This window comes from Penicillium diatomitis (genome assembly GCF_028827545.1).
Source record: "Penicillium diatomitis strain IBT 30728 chromosome Unknown utg000008l_segment0_segment0, whole genome shotgun sequence".
NCBI lineage: Eukaryota > Fungi > Ascomycota > Eurotiomycetes > Eurotiales > Aspergillaceae > Penicillium > Penicillium diatomitis.
In genome coordinates this window covers 1,006,227-1,020,685 of record NW_026623180.1, presented here as the reverse complement: position 1 = coordinate 1,020,685, position 14,459 = coordinate 1,006,227, and the positions used below count along the sequence as shown (strand labels likewise).

Here is a 14,459-nt window from a genome sequence, read left to right as displayed (position 1 = left end):
AAGACGGTCCTAAGTGTCATCCTTCGGCACCTAGGCCTGATCCTCGGGTTTGCAGGACATATTACTCAGCGGAGGTCAAGCTCAAAAGACGGGACTGTCAATGTCGAGCATGTTTCAAACAGTTCTCGTGTTCCATCAAAGCCTGCGAGTAAGGTTTTGAAGGTGGGATGAGAGAAATATGTCTCGAGTCGGGCCACTTGGCGGATGACTAGGTATCTCCATACCTAGTTTCTAACCTGACTCAGATGACTACTATAGTAATGAGTAAGGTAGTTAGTAGTTACAAATTACTAGCAAGTTGACTAGGTCCTTGTACGTACTAGTATGCAAATATGTACCATTTCCGCCAAGTGTTGGAAACCGCGGTGCCGAGAGAATAAGGAACTGCGCTAAGAGTGACGTTTGTTGAGCCTCAGGTCATAGCGCGGTTCTGGCTTGAGCATCGAATGACTCCACTATTGACGAAGACGAGAAAGATTCGATGGCCGGGGCTGGGTAAGTATCTGAATTGTCAGAACAAACCTGGCTCACTGCTGTCAGAATTCGCTGGCAATCATATATGGACGCAGATAACAATGATTCGGTACCATCAGGATTCAATATCTGCAATACCTAGTTCTTGACTCCTGACTCCTAACTGTGCTTGCTTGGCACCTGACACTGCCCAGCACAGTAGAGGCGTGGAATGATGCTCGGGATTTATTCAAAGTCTAGCGGGAGCTTTCTGACTCGGCGATGAGTAAAGTACAGTCCTTGCCCGTGAGATTGAGACATCATCCATACAGTTTTTGAGTCTACTACAATTATTCTTTTAGGTATTGCCGATCAGACACATTCGCTTGTGCACTTTGTGCAGTAATTGTGCGTTCGGGAAATCGGAAGAGACATCACGGCAATCCCGTACCGTTTAACTGATTCGAGTACTAGTACTAAGTAGTTAGTACCTACCTAGTCACTACCTGTCAGTAACTACTACTCAGTAGTAAGGTATTCACTACTCAGTAGAGGTGGCAGTACTAGCAGTAGCAGTAGTGTTGGAATAGTCCCACATGTTACAACCCTTCCCTCCTCTACCCACCGGGCGATCCAAACCCCTAAAGTGCGACTCGGAGGGAGCAAAAAGGCCGTGCGAGGCCGAGCCCACACAACAAGGATGCTCAAAGACGGAAGACGGTAGCCCTTGCGCTGCAGCTGTCACGTCTTTGTGATGGCTCATAGTGGCTCGTGCCATCGATGACTCTTAAGGTCCTCGGGCCTTGACATCTACGTGGCTTGGGAGTGAGTACTTAAAATCAAGTGAAAGTCTGCCAAGCTAGACATGAGCTACTTAGTCAGAATATAACTCTCTCGACTTATGGGTTCAGATCTGTCAAAAGATACTTTGTCTTCTAGGTCAGTTTTGGGTGACTTGACGTGAGTGAGTGACAGCGCTCCCGTTACTTCTGCTAGTAGTCACCATTTGTAGACCACTTGGAGCAATAGTCACACGAGATGCTTACTACGCACCAACCCCCTGTGACCTGCTGATGTACTGTAACTAGTAGAAACTGAGTAGGAAGTGGTACCTAAGGAGCCCTCCTACTCTCACTATGCTGATGATCAATGCTGAACCCTCGAAAGCGCTGGGGGAAAAGCCGGATGAGATCGATCAGCCGCTGGCTGCCAAGAGCGCTGCGCAACGCTGCGCGAGGCTGGCAGGCCCTTATGTTGGGCATCAACACCCGGCCATCTCCTATCACAGTGCTGCCGAACTCACACGGTACACTAAGTCCACACTCCACGGTCGTATTTTCGTTCAACGGTCCGCTTTTGGCGGTAAAAATTGATCTCTGGATACTGGTAGTATGTACCAGTAAGTACGTGGTACGTACTGTAGTCTGTACATCTGTCAGCCTTGTCAATGCACTGCAGCGATCGAAATACGTCATGCGCCTGGAGACGAGGAAAGGCGGAAAGGCGGAAAGGCTCTTGGTTGGATACCCCTAGACAAAGTACAGATTATGATGACTGTTGTGTTGTGCCTGATTTTCGGTCGAAAAATTGAGCAGCGTACTAGGCAGTAGGCACAAATTGCCAGGCCAGGCGAGATGTTCCGATACACCTTGGAAGAGGACCCCCTTCCCGAGCATCGTCCTACTGCCGAAATACAAAGTGGTGCTAATCGCTAACCGATCATCCGACAGGAATGAGGTCATTCAGGCCCAAGGCAACGGGATGGATGGGGCTATCCCTTCAGATGTGAATCGTCTAGATCCCGGCCCCTCCGAGCCGAGACTGAGAGTTCGTCCAGAGTCCAAAAACCGGTTTCGCCAAGACTCACTCCGTTGTAGCAGGCGGGCTGTCATGCCACAATCATTATTCTTGTGCAGATGACAATTCCCAGCGACTGCAGATCCTTGGGTTGCAAAAGTCGGCTCTCCGCTACCGTCTGAACCGACCACCCGCCTTTCTTTGTGCAGGAGTGAGAGTTGTACAAATCCAGGATGCAACGAGTACTCTAGAGTCCTTGACTGTCGACGCAGATGGTTCCCCGACAGTGTTGCTGGAGATCACATGGATCGGAACAACTAACGAAGATGGCCTGTGAAGATCGAGTCCTTGGCCACCGTCTCAGAAAGCTATAAAGTGGCAGAGATGACGCTCCTCGCTTAGCTTCGCGATAATCATGGATCGAACGCAGCCAAAAGAAAGCCAAGGGAGAGAGGAGTGGAAGACACGGCGGAAGACTCTGGACTCTCCTGTAGTACATAGTAGGCTTTGGATGCCTTTCTTACTCGGTCTTACCCACTCGCCCGACCACTGCATTTTCGGGCGACGGAAACTCCGCTTACGAAGTACTGCCACGCACCCCCGGCGGCGGAGACTTTTATATCCGCCATCTCCGAGGGAGCTACAGCGGCAAAAGGCTATTCGTTGATTTTATACTATGTGCGGTACAGAAACGGAATTATGAAAAAGAAACAAGAAAATGAGAAAAGGGCAAAAAGAGAAAAAGAAATAAACAAAGATGAAAGGATCGGTATTAGCTGGACATGATGCAAGACCAAAAGGGAGTAGTAGAAGCTTCCTGTTCTTGGTCATCTGTGTGAGGTACCTCCTGCGGTCCCATTGTCATCGTTCGAACAGGTTCCCGATTCCTTCCATTGAATTATTAATTGCTTCCTTTAAAAAGAAAAGAAATTCGATGTCCCTGGGGTCGGGTCACTTCTCATAAACCCAAGTTTTCCCCCCCTTTGATTTAATCCCAGGCGTTCTCGAACTACATCTACTCTCTCAGCCCTACCGATTCCCGGTTCCCTCGTGCACTGGTTGCGCTTCCCACTACAACTGATCTTGCTGCGGCGTGTCGAGACAAGTTCTGGTCCTAGTCACGCGGAGCTCCTAAGTCCTCGGTACACACGTGCGACTGACGCATCAACCATCCCCAACAGAGCTCGTTGGAACTGACCTCCATTTCCGTCTGGTTGCGAAAGCCGGCGTTTACGTCACATTTCGAAGCTCCGAGCTCTCCAGCTGAGCGATCTTACTCATCACATCTTTTTTCCCTCAATCTGGACTGAGTCCCCATAGTAGACGGACAGCCGGGCGATTTTTCGTCCTGGAGAGTGGTTTACTTCAAAATTGCCAGTTGGGTCCCGATTCACTCTAGTGGGACCGGCGCAATGAGATCTTTCATCTATCGCGCTGCGATTGCAGCCACAGTGCTTGCGCAACTAGCGATAGCGGTGCCACATGGAGATGACGAGCATATGGGTATGGATATGGATATGGATATGGATATGGGTGGTGGCAGGGCGGCGACCTCGTCGCCATCCGCAGCTCCTCCAGACGACGGTCCAATGAGTTACTTTGCGTATAGTAAACACACTGGCGCAATCATGGCGCATATTGCGCTTATGATGCTCGCCTGGTGTATCGTTCTTCCAGCAGGTAAGTAACACAGCATCGTTGCTCAGCAAATGACGACCGTTTCCATAAGTACGAGTCCAGGTGTTGACACTGTTTGCGATAGCTGTAATGCTCAGCGTGGCGCGCTCACGACTTGCCCTACCGTCGCAGCTCCTTTTTCTTCTGGTGAACGGTTTCGGCATGCTCCTGGGAATCGTCTACAACAGCCAGACTCCGGACCTCTACGAGAACAACGCGCACCACAAGATTGGATGGATCGCGACATGGGTGTTCAGCGCTCAGGCTGTCTTGGCTCTCATTTTCACTTACGCCGGACGTGGCGAGTCTTCTACAGACAAGGACGCCTACGAGCACGCGGCATTCTTGCCCGTCGCAACGGACGATCATGAACACACTTACCCGGCGCATGCCACACATGGCTATCGCTGGTCCAGAGACAGCGGCCAGGGTACGGAACCAGGTTCCCCGACCCATGACACAAGTTCCTCTTCGTCTTTCAATTCACCAGTAGAATGCGACGATGGATTCGAAAAGCCCGAGGCAGAGCTTCCTGTTCAACCAACGCCAAGGAGGGGATGGTTACACAGCACTTTTGTGGACCGCTTCTTGTCGAATCGCGTTCCAGGCCTGGTTTCCAACCGGGTGCTGCGCATCTTCAACGGACTGTACAACGTGGTAGATCGCATCATTCTGCCTTTTGGATTTGTCGCCATTGCAACCGGCGCGGTGACTTACGGTGGTATCATGCGGGATCGCGAAATCTTCAATGGTCTGGCACACTTTATCAAGGGAGGAATCTTCTTCTGGTATGGAGCCCTCACGTTGGGTCGCTATGTCGGCTGCTGGGCGGACCTAGGATGGGCCTGGAACAAGAAACCTCCAGCCTCAATCGTGGGGTGGAAGGCAAAGGTACCCACGGGAGAATTCACCGAGTCGTTTGTGATCTTCTTGTACGGAATCACCAACGTCTTCCTCGAACACTTGGGAGGCAATGGGCAATGGTCCGCAACTGATCTGGAGCACGTCTCCATCTCGGTTATGTTCTTCGGCGGCGGCCTGGTAAGATCTTCAATCCATGTTTGTGCAGCAGGGTGAGCGGACGAGAAGCGAGCAGAACCTGTGCTAACCTTGTCCCTTCTTTCGATAGGTCGGTATGCTCTTCGAGTCCTCCCGCATCCGCGAAACCATGAACAGCACTATTCTCCGAACCCCTGCACACGTTGGACGCGATGAGCGCTGGCAGACTCCCAAATCACAAGGTGTTTCTCTGAACCCTATGCCCGCCCTGATCATCTTGCTGCTGGGTATGATGATGGGCTCTCACCACCAAACAAGCATGACATCGACGATGGTTCACAAACAATGGGGTAACATGTTGATGGGCTTCTCCTTGGCCCGCGGCATGACCTACGTTCTGCTGTTCCTGCGCCCACCCACGTCGTATCTGCCTGCTCGTCCGCCCACCGAGATCGTTGCATCGTTCTGCCTGATGTCGGGCGGCTTGATCTTTATGCTGAGTACGCGCAACGTGATCGAGGCTATGGAGTATTACGATGTGGATGCCATGTTCACCTTCACTGTTGGCATGGGCTTCACCGCTTTCATCATGGCCCTGGAGATTCTCTCGATTGCACTGAAGGCATGGGCCGTGAAACGCGAGCACCGACCCCAATTGGGATTCCACTTCCCTTAGGGTTGGTTCCTTTAGGGGGCGGTATTTGCTGATGACTATCACAACGAACTCAATCTTGCTTCGTCCTGGTCTTAATTTTGACCAGTGCTTTTTGCGTCCTTCTTTTCTTTTAACTTTTCTCTCATGCGTTCCCCTTGATACCCCTTTCTCCAAACGACAGTTTGGCGATCAATGCGATATCGGCAATGGTGTGGCGTGATAGACAAGGGAATGATTACGGATATATGACTACGAGGAACGAGAGGGTGTGTCTTGCTGTGCGATTGTGGCTTGATGAGGCGATCGCATGGACTGGACGCCGGGCCTTTTGGGTTTGGGGTTGTTGAATGGGCTACGACCGTGGTTTCTTCATGAATCTTTGTTCGGCCATATGACTTAATGTGTACTAGATGTTATGCGAGATTGGAATGGCGATTTTTTTTCCCCCACAAAGCCTGAATTCTTCGGCGGTATATCATTACCGTACAAGTTATTCTATTCAGAATGTATAAGTCTTGCTTTCTGGATCATACTTGTCGACGAGGAAGCAGATTGGATGAAGTTGCTGAACAGCATCCAAGCTTTCTCCCATACTCCACGAGGAGCTACCGATTATCTGTGGCCTACGTAATCTTTGTACTCCGACCCACCCACAACCTTCAGTTAAGGGTGGGCCTCACTTCAACCGCCAAATTTCACCATCTCTAAGACCTACTACCCTCTTATACCAACCTCCATGCCTAAGGCTAAGAAACTCAGTGAAAGGCGTCTTACTAAAGCTACTTAAGCCTACCACTAAGCCTAAAAGCTAAATATTAGCGTAATTACGCGGCTATATAGTATCCCGCGCACTACTGTTACGGCCTACACACCATAGGGCAGAGGCCTACGCAGATGAGATCCCGAATCCATAGGGGATCACGGGATCATCGAGTCATATAACCTACTACGGGAATACCTACGAAAAATAGGCTAGAATCAGTCAGGACTCAGATAATATCGCTAGCTTCGCGAAGTAATCTCTCCAGATACGAGAGAGTGGCTTATACTGCCTGATTAATCTGTAACTGGTCCGTAGAATTCGTCTCTGTGAATACTCGAAGGGGCCTAAATCCTAATATGTGCCATGGTGATGGATACCTGGGTGAAAGAAGAGCGACCCGAAACTCAATCGCCCTGGTAGAACCTACGCCCATATGACAGCTATTCACGCTTACTATTTCTAGAGGGCTGTGCACAGCCATCAGCGCTAAATTCTAATGTAGTAAGGATGGGATATGTATGCTAGCCTACACAAATCCCACCCACATCCGTGACTTGGTGCTGAATTGACGCCTTAAGACACATCATTGGCGTACGGGCGGGGGCGACACGTTTCGTCTGACCTTCATAATCGCTTCCGTCTACTTGATGCGATAGAGTGGGTAGTGTTCCCTGCAGGCGGCCCGTGTATAATCATGTTACATGTAGGCTCTAATACATCAAAAAGTTGATTTTTTCACGCCACGAGCGCTTAGGTAGTCTGCACGACCCCAGTCTTTGGGCGTTCGCATCACGACGCTTTTTGAAGCAAGCGATCCTCGGTGGCTATTGGGATACACGATTCGGGCCCATGTAGAACACTAATCTATTACCTCACAATTCCTGCTGCTTGTGGGGAACCTTGGTTTACAAAAGTGGTTGTCTTATCGGGTGTCTCGCAGATTATTCAAAGAGACTAAGTAGTCCTTGGTCCTTCCCTCAGTTCCATTCCAGTTTCATCTGCTTTTCTGAGGGATTCACGCATCACATCAAACCTGGTACTGTCAACGCATCTCGCCCTTCAATGATTTGACTAACTATTTGCATAGCGAAATGTGCTGGCAGAGATGGAAAACCCCCGCCAAATTCCCTGATTGCAAGGGAAAAAGCCAGGGAAACTGTACTGAATTCGATCCTCCCAACGACCATGGTCCATATCCAGTGGTGTGTCGAGGCCCAGAAGAGAGGCGGCCGCGGCATTTGCAATCCTTGTGACTCCAACGTCGCAAGGAAGCTCGACAAAGCGCGGCCACAACTGCCCTGCACATCGCAACAACTAAGTCAGGATCTTATTTGGATTGTCACTGTGTCAGAAAAATGGTGGAGAAAGATCTGGATGCTTGACCGTGATGAAGGGACTATGATTCGGGACGAGGACAGCGAGTGGGTCATGTGATAACAAGATTGTATCTAAGCAGCAGCGCCAGCCCCTTGAAGTACAATCAACCCATTTAAACTACCTTTTGTTCCTCTAGTTATGTCCTCTCCTTTCCTCGATATTCGAGGTGATCCGATTCCCAAAGAGCAGGTTGTCGGGTGTGGAAGCTCTGCAGTCATTCTGCTTCAAAATGGCGTTGCCGTCAAAACCCCGTTAAGATATCTTTGGAGCTCAGACTCCGATGTCGAAGTGAACGTTCAGAGCGTCAGACGCGAGCAAGACGTTTATCGTCGCTTGCAAAGCCTTAAGGATGACCGCTCAAAGGGCATTGTCAGTTGTATTGGCTTTTCAGCTGAAGCCACCCAACTGGCTTATATGGCTAACGGCGACCTTCGGACTTATCTTGCAAAGTGCCGACCTTCTCATCAGCTTCAACTCGCATGGTTTCATGAGATGGCACGCACACTTTGTTATATCCACGACAGACGTGTGCTTGTTGCAGATATCGCTACTCGGAATTTCCTACTTGATACAGATCTGTCCCTCAAAATATGCGATTTCTCTGAGGCATCCCTCCTTCCATTAGATTGCAATATGGAGACTGTGGATGACAATGGATTTACCGCACAAATCGACATCGGCCTTCTTGGAACAGTTATGTACGAAGTTGTGACTGGCAGCAAGTGTGATGTCGACCTTTTCAAAGATAATTCTCCTACCGACGGCAGAGCCTATTGGCCGGAGAGGAAGTCTCTGCCCAGTACACAGGGCATCTGGCTTGGTTGGATAATTGAAGGCTGCTGGGATGGTGGATTTCGCAGCGCCCACAGTCTCCTGCGAGCGTTGGATTCTGTTAGGACCGGTGAGGTCTTGTGAGGTGAGGGAGAGTAAGAGTGAGAGGATCTGAGGTGTACTGTAGGGTACAGTTGAATTCCAGACTAATCGTTGAGGAGTCTACATCTATCTAACCTGTCCTTCGCAGGTGTTCCCGTAGTGGGTCATGTGACTCGGTGATTTCGTGATCCCCTGGGATTTCGGGATCTCATATGTGTAGACCTGTGGTGCGTAGGTCGTAACAGTCTGGGACCATATTCGAAGAAGATATACCTAGATAATTCTTATTAGGAGGACTAGGATTTATCTCTTCTATCTTAAAAATAGGATCGATATCTTCCGAAGGAGGTGGCTTTACGCCGAATCTGCGTATGTAGCGTGTTAAGAATACGGTTATTTTGCAAGCTAGTGCTTAGGCAGAGTAGGAAGTGTTGAAACCTTATTTTTTGGGCTAAACAAGGCTCATAACCTGATGGGATACAGCTACGGTAGGGGTAGCTGTATCAATATGTGAGAGGGATGAGGAGTGAGATTGCTGTGGGGGAGAGATTCTACCGAAGCTATTGACTGTGGTGAGTGGCAGAATCACATGTCATACGAATAGCTTCGAAGCTGAGGTCTGGGGGCCTGCGACGGCTGATAAGCTGTGATTGTCTTACAATATTACGTCTGATCTATGCCTAATTCGGTCTATCTGGGGCCTCTACAACTAATAAATACGCGAGATTACTCTAGCCGGATTCGGCCTATTTTTTTTGACCGCTCTTGCGAAAACTTACACCCCACCGGAAGGGGTATGAGTGAAGTTTTTGTAAGCTTTTGCATATACCGCCCACGTCCCATTTCGATGTGGATCAAGTCCGGAGCTAACCAGCCTTATCGCCGAAACATGTGCCGATTGCCGGGCTGACGCGCGAAGCCGTCGAACTTGCATTTGCATCCGCGGCCGTGACTTGAAGCTCTCATTAGTCATGTGCTCGCTTCTGAAGAAAGATCTCAAACGCCCTCGTGTCATAAAAACATACAGTACTCTCCCGGCAGGACTCAGCTGCAGCCATACTCCTGTCATACTCAGGGTCCCTACTCGGTGTGCTTCGTGAAGAAACTCAATTTCGCATCTTGCGGTGGTGAGGGGCAAGTGGAGAACTGGGTCTCTTCCTCCGCCACCATCTCCAAGCACGGAAAAATGCCCCCCCAAATCGTCATTCCCGCTGTTAAGACGGGCTCGATGCTCCATCCAAGACTCTGCGACTGCGCGTGATTGGACTGGCAACGGGGGTGAATGGAGTTGATCATGGAACGCCGCCGAATCCCGCAGGCACAGGTCTAGCAGTTGTTGCCGCAACATGGTGGAGGTTGTCGAGAATGGGGCGGCGAAACGAGGTGCGGCATATATAGACGAAATTTGGAGATTCCGCTTTTAACCTCGGCGATTCCACCTTGAGATCAGTGTTTGCTCTTTGAACGCTCCATTCCTCTGCAACTTTAGCTTTCAATCACTTTCGCGCACGTCCTTGTACTCCCATAAGTTCGCAATGGCCTCCAACGCACCCGCTGCATGCTGCGCCTCTGGCTTCAAGCACCAGGGCACTCCCGCCGGCGAGGTCAAGAACATTGACGGTGGTAAGTAACTTTGACAAGGATACGAATCGCTTTGCCCCCATGATATGTCATTTGAGAATGACCTGGGACCTTAGACTAATGACTCCCTTTTCCTCAAACTGCCAGTCGACACCTACATCACATACCCCAAGGACAACCAGACTCCCGAAAAGGCCGTTGTCTTCTTGAGTGATATCTTTGGCATCTTCCCAAACTCCCAACTACTGGCCGATGAGTATGCCAAGAGCGGCTACCTCACCGTTATTCCGGACTTGTTCCAGGGCGATGCCATCAGCACCGCGGATATGGACTCGGGCAAGGTCGACTTTGGTGCTTGGTTGCCCAAGCACCAGCCCGCCAACGTTGACCCCGTTGTTGAGGCCACGATCAAGTATGTTCGTGAGACATTGGGAGTGAAGAAGGTTGCTGCTGTGGGTTACTGCTTCGGTGCCAAGGTAAGCAAAAGATTCGATACGTGATCAATTGAATCCGGGAGAAGAGCGTCAATATCTGGAACCAAGAAACAGGCTTGGAAACTGACACAATGCGTGACACGCCCTTTTAGTACGTCACTCGCTTCTTGAAGACCAACAAGGCCGACGTGGGTTTTGTTGCCCACCCCTCGTTCGTCACTCACGAGGAGCTTGGCGCCATTCAGGGCCCCTACTCTATTGCTGCTGCTGGTATGTCGTTTTATTTCCCATATTGCTTCGGTCAATTGAAAGTGGTTGACATCTAATACATTGCCTTTCCTCTCTTTGCAGAGACCGACTCCATTTTCACCACCCAACTTCGTCACGAGTCCGAAGAGACCCTCATCAAGACTGGCCAGCCCTGGCAGATCAACCTATTCGGCGGTGTCGCTCACGGCTTTGCCGTTCGTGGTGACTTGAACGTCAAGGTTCAGAAATTCGCCAAGGAGCAGGCCTTTTACCAGGCTGTTGCTTGGTTCCGCGAGTACCTGTAAGGAAGAGATTATTCTATTTATCGCACTGGATCTCATCCACCAAGAGAGTTGATAATCCTGCCTAAAATGATTGGAACTACGGCTTGCAAAGGGCTGATTTGTTCATAGAGAGGAGTCAGCCAACTTTCAGACTTCTAGATTATGAGAAATGAATGTTTGAACCTTTCACGAATTACGCGCAAATACTGAAATTCTGTAATACCAAGGTCGAGCACGGAGATCGACCGTGAAGAAGAACACAGCGCCGGCCTAAGATGGTGCGCCAGCTGCTGTCATAGTCTCTCCAGCACCCGACATCAAACCTCGAAGATCTTGCTTTTCAAGCCAAGTCTTGAATGACTGACAAGGGATCTCCTTCTTTAACTGCGCAGGCTCGATCACATTCTCCAACCCAGCACAGTAGCCAAATTCCCCGATAAAAGCCAATCCACCCAAGACCTCTTCCGGGATCCCCGTTGCCCGGGCCATGTCCTCCATTGTCATCGAGATCAACTTTACTTCCTCTCCCGAGACCGCGGACCAGGCGTCCACGACACTCTGAAGACTCAGATACTCATCATACGCAAGCAACTTGGTGCCCGGCTGCTCATCCTCCACTAGAGCACGCACAAAGGCGCCCGTGGACGCAGCCGTATCGATAATCGGCGTCCTCGTAGCTCTCCCCGTGGGCACCACGCAGACCAACTCCCCCGTGCGAGGGTCAGGTCTCGGCGCCAGGAACGGATTGGTAGCATAGGCGCCCAGGTAGATGAAAGACGCCTTGCCCGCGAGTCCCGGTCTCGCCAGGATATACTCGACGATCGAGGCTTTGGTCTCCCAATGATGCGAGGCCGCGTACTTTCCGCCCGAAGCGGCTTTCATCGGCCCAAGGGCAGAGTAGACGAATCGCTCGAGCGTGGGAATACTCGCCGCGACGTCGGCGGCATTTCGACCATGTCGTACCTCGATGTCAAAGGCTTGCTTGACGCTCGTATCGTGGTCGAGACCGTTACTTCGAGCGTGAGCGTAGGGTCTCCAGAAATCGGTATTGAGGAAGATTGCGTGCACGCCTTCAAAGGCGCGGCGGAGGGACTCTTTATCGTCGAGGTCTGCTTTGGTGACTTCGGCGTGGAGGGCGGCGAGTTCGCCGGCTTTAGGAGATGTTGGATCGCGAGTCAGACAGCGGACGTGCCAAATTCCTAGATCCAGGAATGTTCGAGCAACTGATGAGCCTTGAATACCTGTTGCCCCGACTATGGCGATGGTTTTCTTCGAGGGGGGGCTCATGTTTGGATCTTGCGTTGCTTCAGGATACCGAGTCTCGATTAATGAGTGCGATTAAAGAGTGAGAAATTGAGTTCGTGCTTTGGATTGTAGTGATTTCATCTTGAGTCTCGAGAGATTCTCGAAGCCTTTTATATCGCTCAGGTCTGCGTGGTCTTCACATCGGAGTTAACAATCAGGTGCTTTGCTGTATAGTTGGTAAGAATGCGCTGATTGGTCCTCGGGGCGTAAGCCACGAGTAAGCCAGCACACTTTATGGAAACCTCTCATCTTGACTTTCACTTCAGAACAGTCCATGGGTTTTCCTCATAGTGGCACGCAGAAGCTGTTCGGACCAACGCGGCCTGCGGCCATACCATGAGTGTCTTTACGTATCTGCACGCGCGTCGCTTCGAAAGGTCGTCTGCGATTTCTACTCTGTACGTTGCGCAAACGGAGATAAGGTGACGTTCTGAATAGAGGTCATTCTCATCCGAACAGTCACCCCGCAATGAATACATCTACATTCTTCAACGATCTATCTGGCCCATCCGGTCCATCCGGTCCATCTCGACCTTCTTCAGCAACCAGATCTCCGGACGAGACTCTTCGCGCGAGCAAAAAGAGAGTCGTCACTGCAGCCCGGAGAGAGCAGAACAAGAAAGCCCAGCGAGCTTATCGTATGTGATCATCTGGTAGTCGCCATCTTTGGTTTTTCGAACCTTCCTGACGGGAGATTTCAGGTGAAAGGCAGAAATTACTCCGAAACTCTCCATCCACCCGTCATGGCATGAGTTCTCGAAAGATCGCTCCTCGATTATCACCAAGTCACGGCCTTGGCTACTCTCTGCACAATCACAACACCGACCATGTCTACAACTCTGACCTCAGCATGCAGCTAATTCTACCGGCCAGACATCTCGCAGACCCATTAGCAAACACCCTCCAAACCACCCGGGACGCCTTCTGGTCTGCGATTCTCCACAACGCCCAATGTCTCGGCTTCGACCTCAACAAGCTCGCTGAATGTGGCCATACCTATACATCGCCATTCTACAAATCAATTACCCCCGACGATCAGCCACGAGATCTGGTGGCTCCATGTCTGAGCACGTCTACGCCCATTTCTTTACGGCCCACCATGGCCCAAATTTTAATTCCACATCATGCCAGCCTGGATCTTATTCCCATTCCGTTGTTGAGGGAGCGCGCTATAATGCTGACATTTGCCCTTCCGGAGGTCTATAATCTCTTGGAGTTGAAGCAGGATGTTTACGGTCGTGATGGGTTGGCGTGCTTGAGATACTCGGATGAGGGAGCTTGTCAGCCTTGGGATCCGCAGAGTTGGAGAGTTAAGCCCTGGTTTAGGAGTAAATGGAGAATGGCCGTGGATGATTAGGTGGTAAATTCATACCCGACCGCTCAACGCCATAATAATAAAAGCAATGACATTGTCAAAGAAAATCGAATTCAGCTCCTCTCGAAAAGATCTCTGGCTGAATGCGTACACTGTAGACGGGTCAGGGTAGTGGTACTTCTACAGTGAACAGTCACTGCACTGCGTCCACACTCCACTCTTGTCTTGTCGGCCCGTCGGCGGAGACGTGCTGCCACGGGGGTACGTGACAAAGTCCACGTCCCCCGAACTTGTCAGTCCGCCGCCGCACGCCGAGTCGACTTTTGTCTTTCCGCGCTCCTTCAATACCCAACCTTGCGCCTAATTCTGTCCTGTCGGTGATCGGTCCATACTCATCGCGCCAATCTCTCGCAGTGCGCTCAAGTGTATCGTCGTATAATTGACTGCTTCTTGACGGTGACTCGTGGTAACTGCGAGCTGTACAACTAGATCGATTGTGTGTCCCTGGTGAGTTTATCCCTGGTGCACGACTGACCCACTGCCGTTGCACTTGAATGCTGTGATTTTTTTTATGAGATTCAGTCGCTGAATTTAATAGTGGCCAGCTAACAGTGACGTGTCTCTAGAGGCGTCTGACCAAAATACAATTATATTTCTTGAAGTCGGACTGCTCAATTTTCTGACCATATACCTCTCG

The 14,459-nt window shown here is 50.5% G+C and overlaps 7 protein-coding genes across 7 annotated transcripts; 6 read left to right on the top strand and 1 right to left on the bottom strand.

The window, feature by feature from the left end:
• Positions 1-1,589: 1,589 nt before the first annotated feature.
• Positions 1,590-1,986, top strand: N7539_006381 (uncharacterized protein; the record flags this gene model as incomplete). The annotated part of the gene is made up of 2 exons (XM_056935983.1): positions 1,590-1,815; positions 1,877-1,986. The coding sequence occupies 2 exons, from the start codon at positions 1,590-1,592 to the stop codon at positions 1,984-1,986; spliced, it is 336 nt and encodes a 111-aa protein (XP_056788907.1).
• Positions 1,987-3,662: 1,676 nt separating this feature from the next.
• N7539_006380 (Ytp1 family protein) lies at positions 3,663-5,602 on the top strand (the record flags this gene model as incomplete). The annotated part of the gene is made up of 3 exons (XM_056935982.1): positions 3,663-3,930; positions 4,013-4,968; positions 5,057-5,602. 3 exons carry the CDS (start codon positions 3,663-3,665, stop codon positions 5,600-5,602), a joined length of 1,770 nt encoding a protein of 589 aa, XP_056788906.1.
• Positions 5,603-7,529: 1,927 nt separating this feature from the next.
• On the top strand, positions 7,530-7,778 carry N7539_006379 (uncharacterized protein; the record flags this gene model as incomplete). The annotated part of the gene is made up of 1 exon (XM_056935981.1): positions 7,530-7,778. The coding sequence occupies one exon, from the start codon at positions 7,530-7,532 to the stop codon at positions 7,776-7,778; it is 249 nt and encodes an 82-aa protein (XP_056788905.1).
• An 81-nt stretch (positions 7,779-7,859) lies between these two features.
• N7539_006378 (uncharacterized protein) lies at positions 7,860-8,636 on the top strand (the record flags this gene model as incomplete). The annotated part of the gene is made up of 1 exon (XM_056935980.1): positions 7,860-8,636. The coding sequence occupies one exon, from the start codon at positions 7,860-7,862 to the stop codon at positions 8,634-8,636; it is 777 nt and encodes a 258-aa protein (XP_056788904.1).
• A 1,493-nt stretch (positions 8,637-10,129) lies between these two features.
• N7539_006377 (dienelactone hydrolase family protein) lies at positions 10,130-11,163 on the top strand (the record flags this gene model as incomplete). The annotated part of the gene is made up of 4 exons (XM_056935979.1): positions 10,130-10,217; positions 10,323-10,651; positions 10,762-10,879; positions 10,961-11,163. The coding sequence occupies 4 exons, from the start codon at positions 10,130-10,132 to the stop codon at positions 11,161-11,163; spliced, it is 738 nt and encodes a 245-aa protein (XP_056788903.1).
• A 249-nt stretch (positions 11,164-11,412) lies between these two features.
• On the bottom strand, positions 11,413-12,429 carry N7539_006376 (uncharacterized protein; the record flags this gene model as incomplete). The annotated part of the gene is made up of 1 exon (XM_056935978.1): positions 11,413-12,429. The coding sequence occupies one exon, from the start codon at positions 12,427-12,429 to the stop codon at positions 11,413-11,415; it is 1,017 nt and encodes a 338-aa protein (XP_056788902.1).
• A 487-nt stretch (positions 12,430-12,916) lies between these two features.
• N7539_006375 (bZIP transcription factor) lies at positions 12,917-13,804 on the top strand (the record flags this gene model as incomplete). The annotated part of the gene is made up of 2 exons (XM_056935977.1): positions 12,917-13,085; positions 13,149-13,804. 2 exons carry the CDS (start codon positions 12,917-12,919, stop codon positions 13,802-13,804), a joined length of 825 nt encoding a protein of 274 aa, XP_056788901.1.
• Between the last annotated feature and the right edge of the window lie 655 nt (positions 13,805-14,459).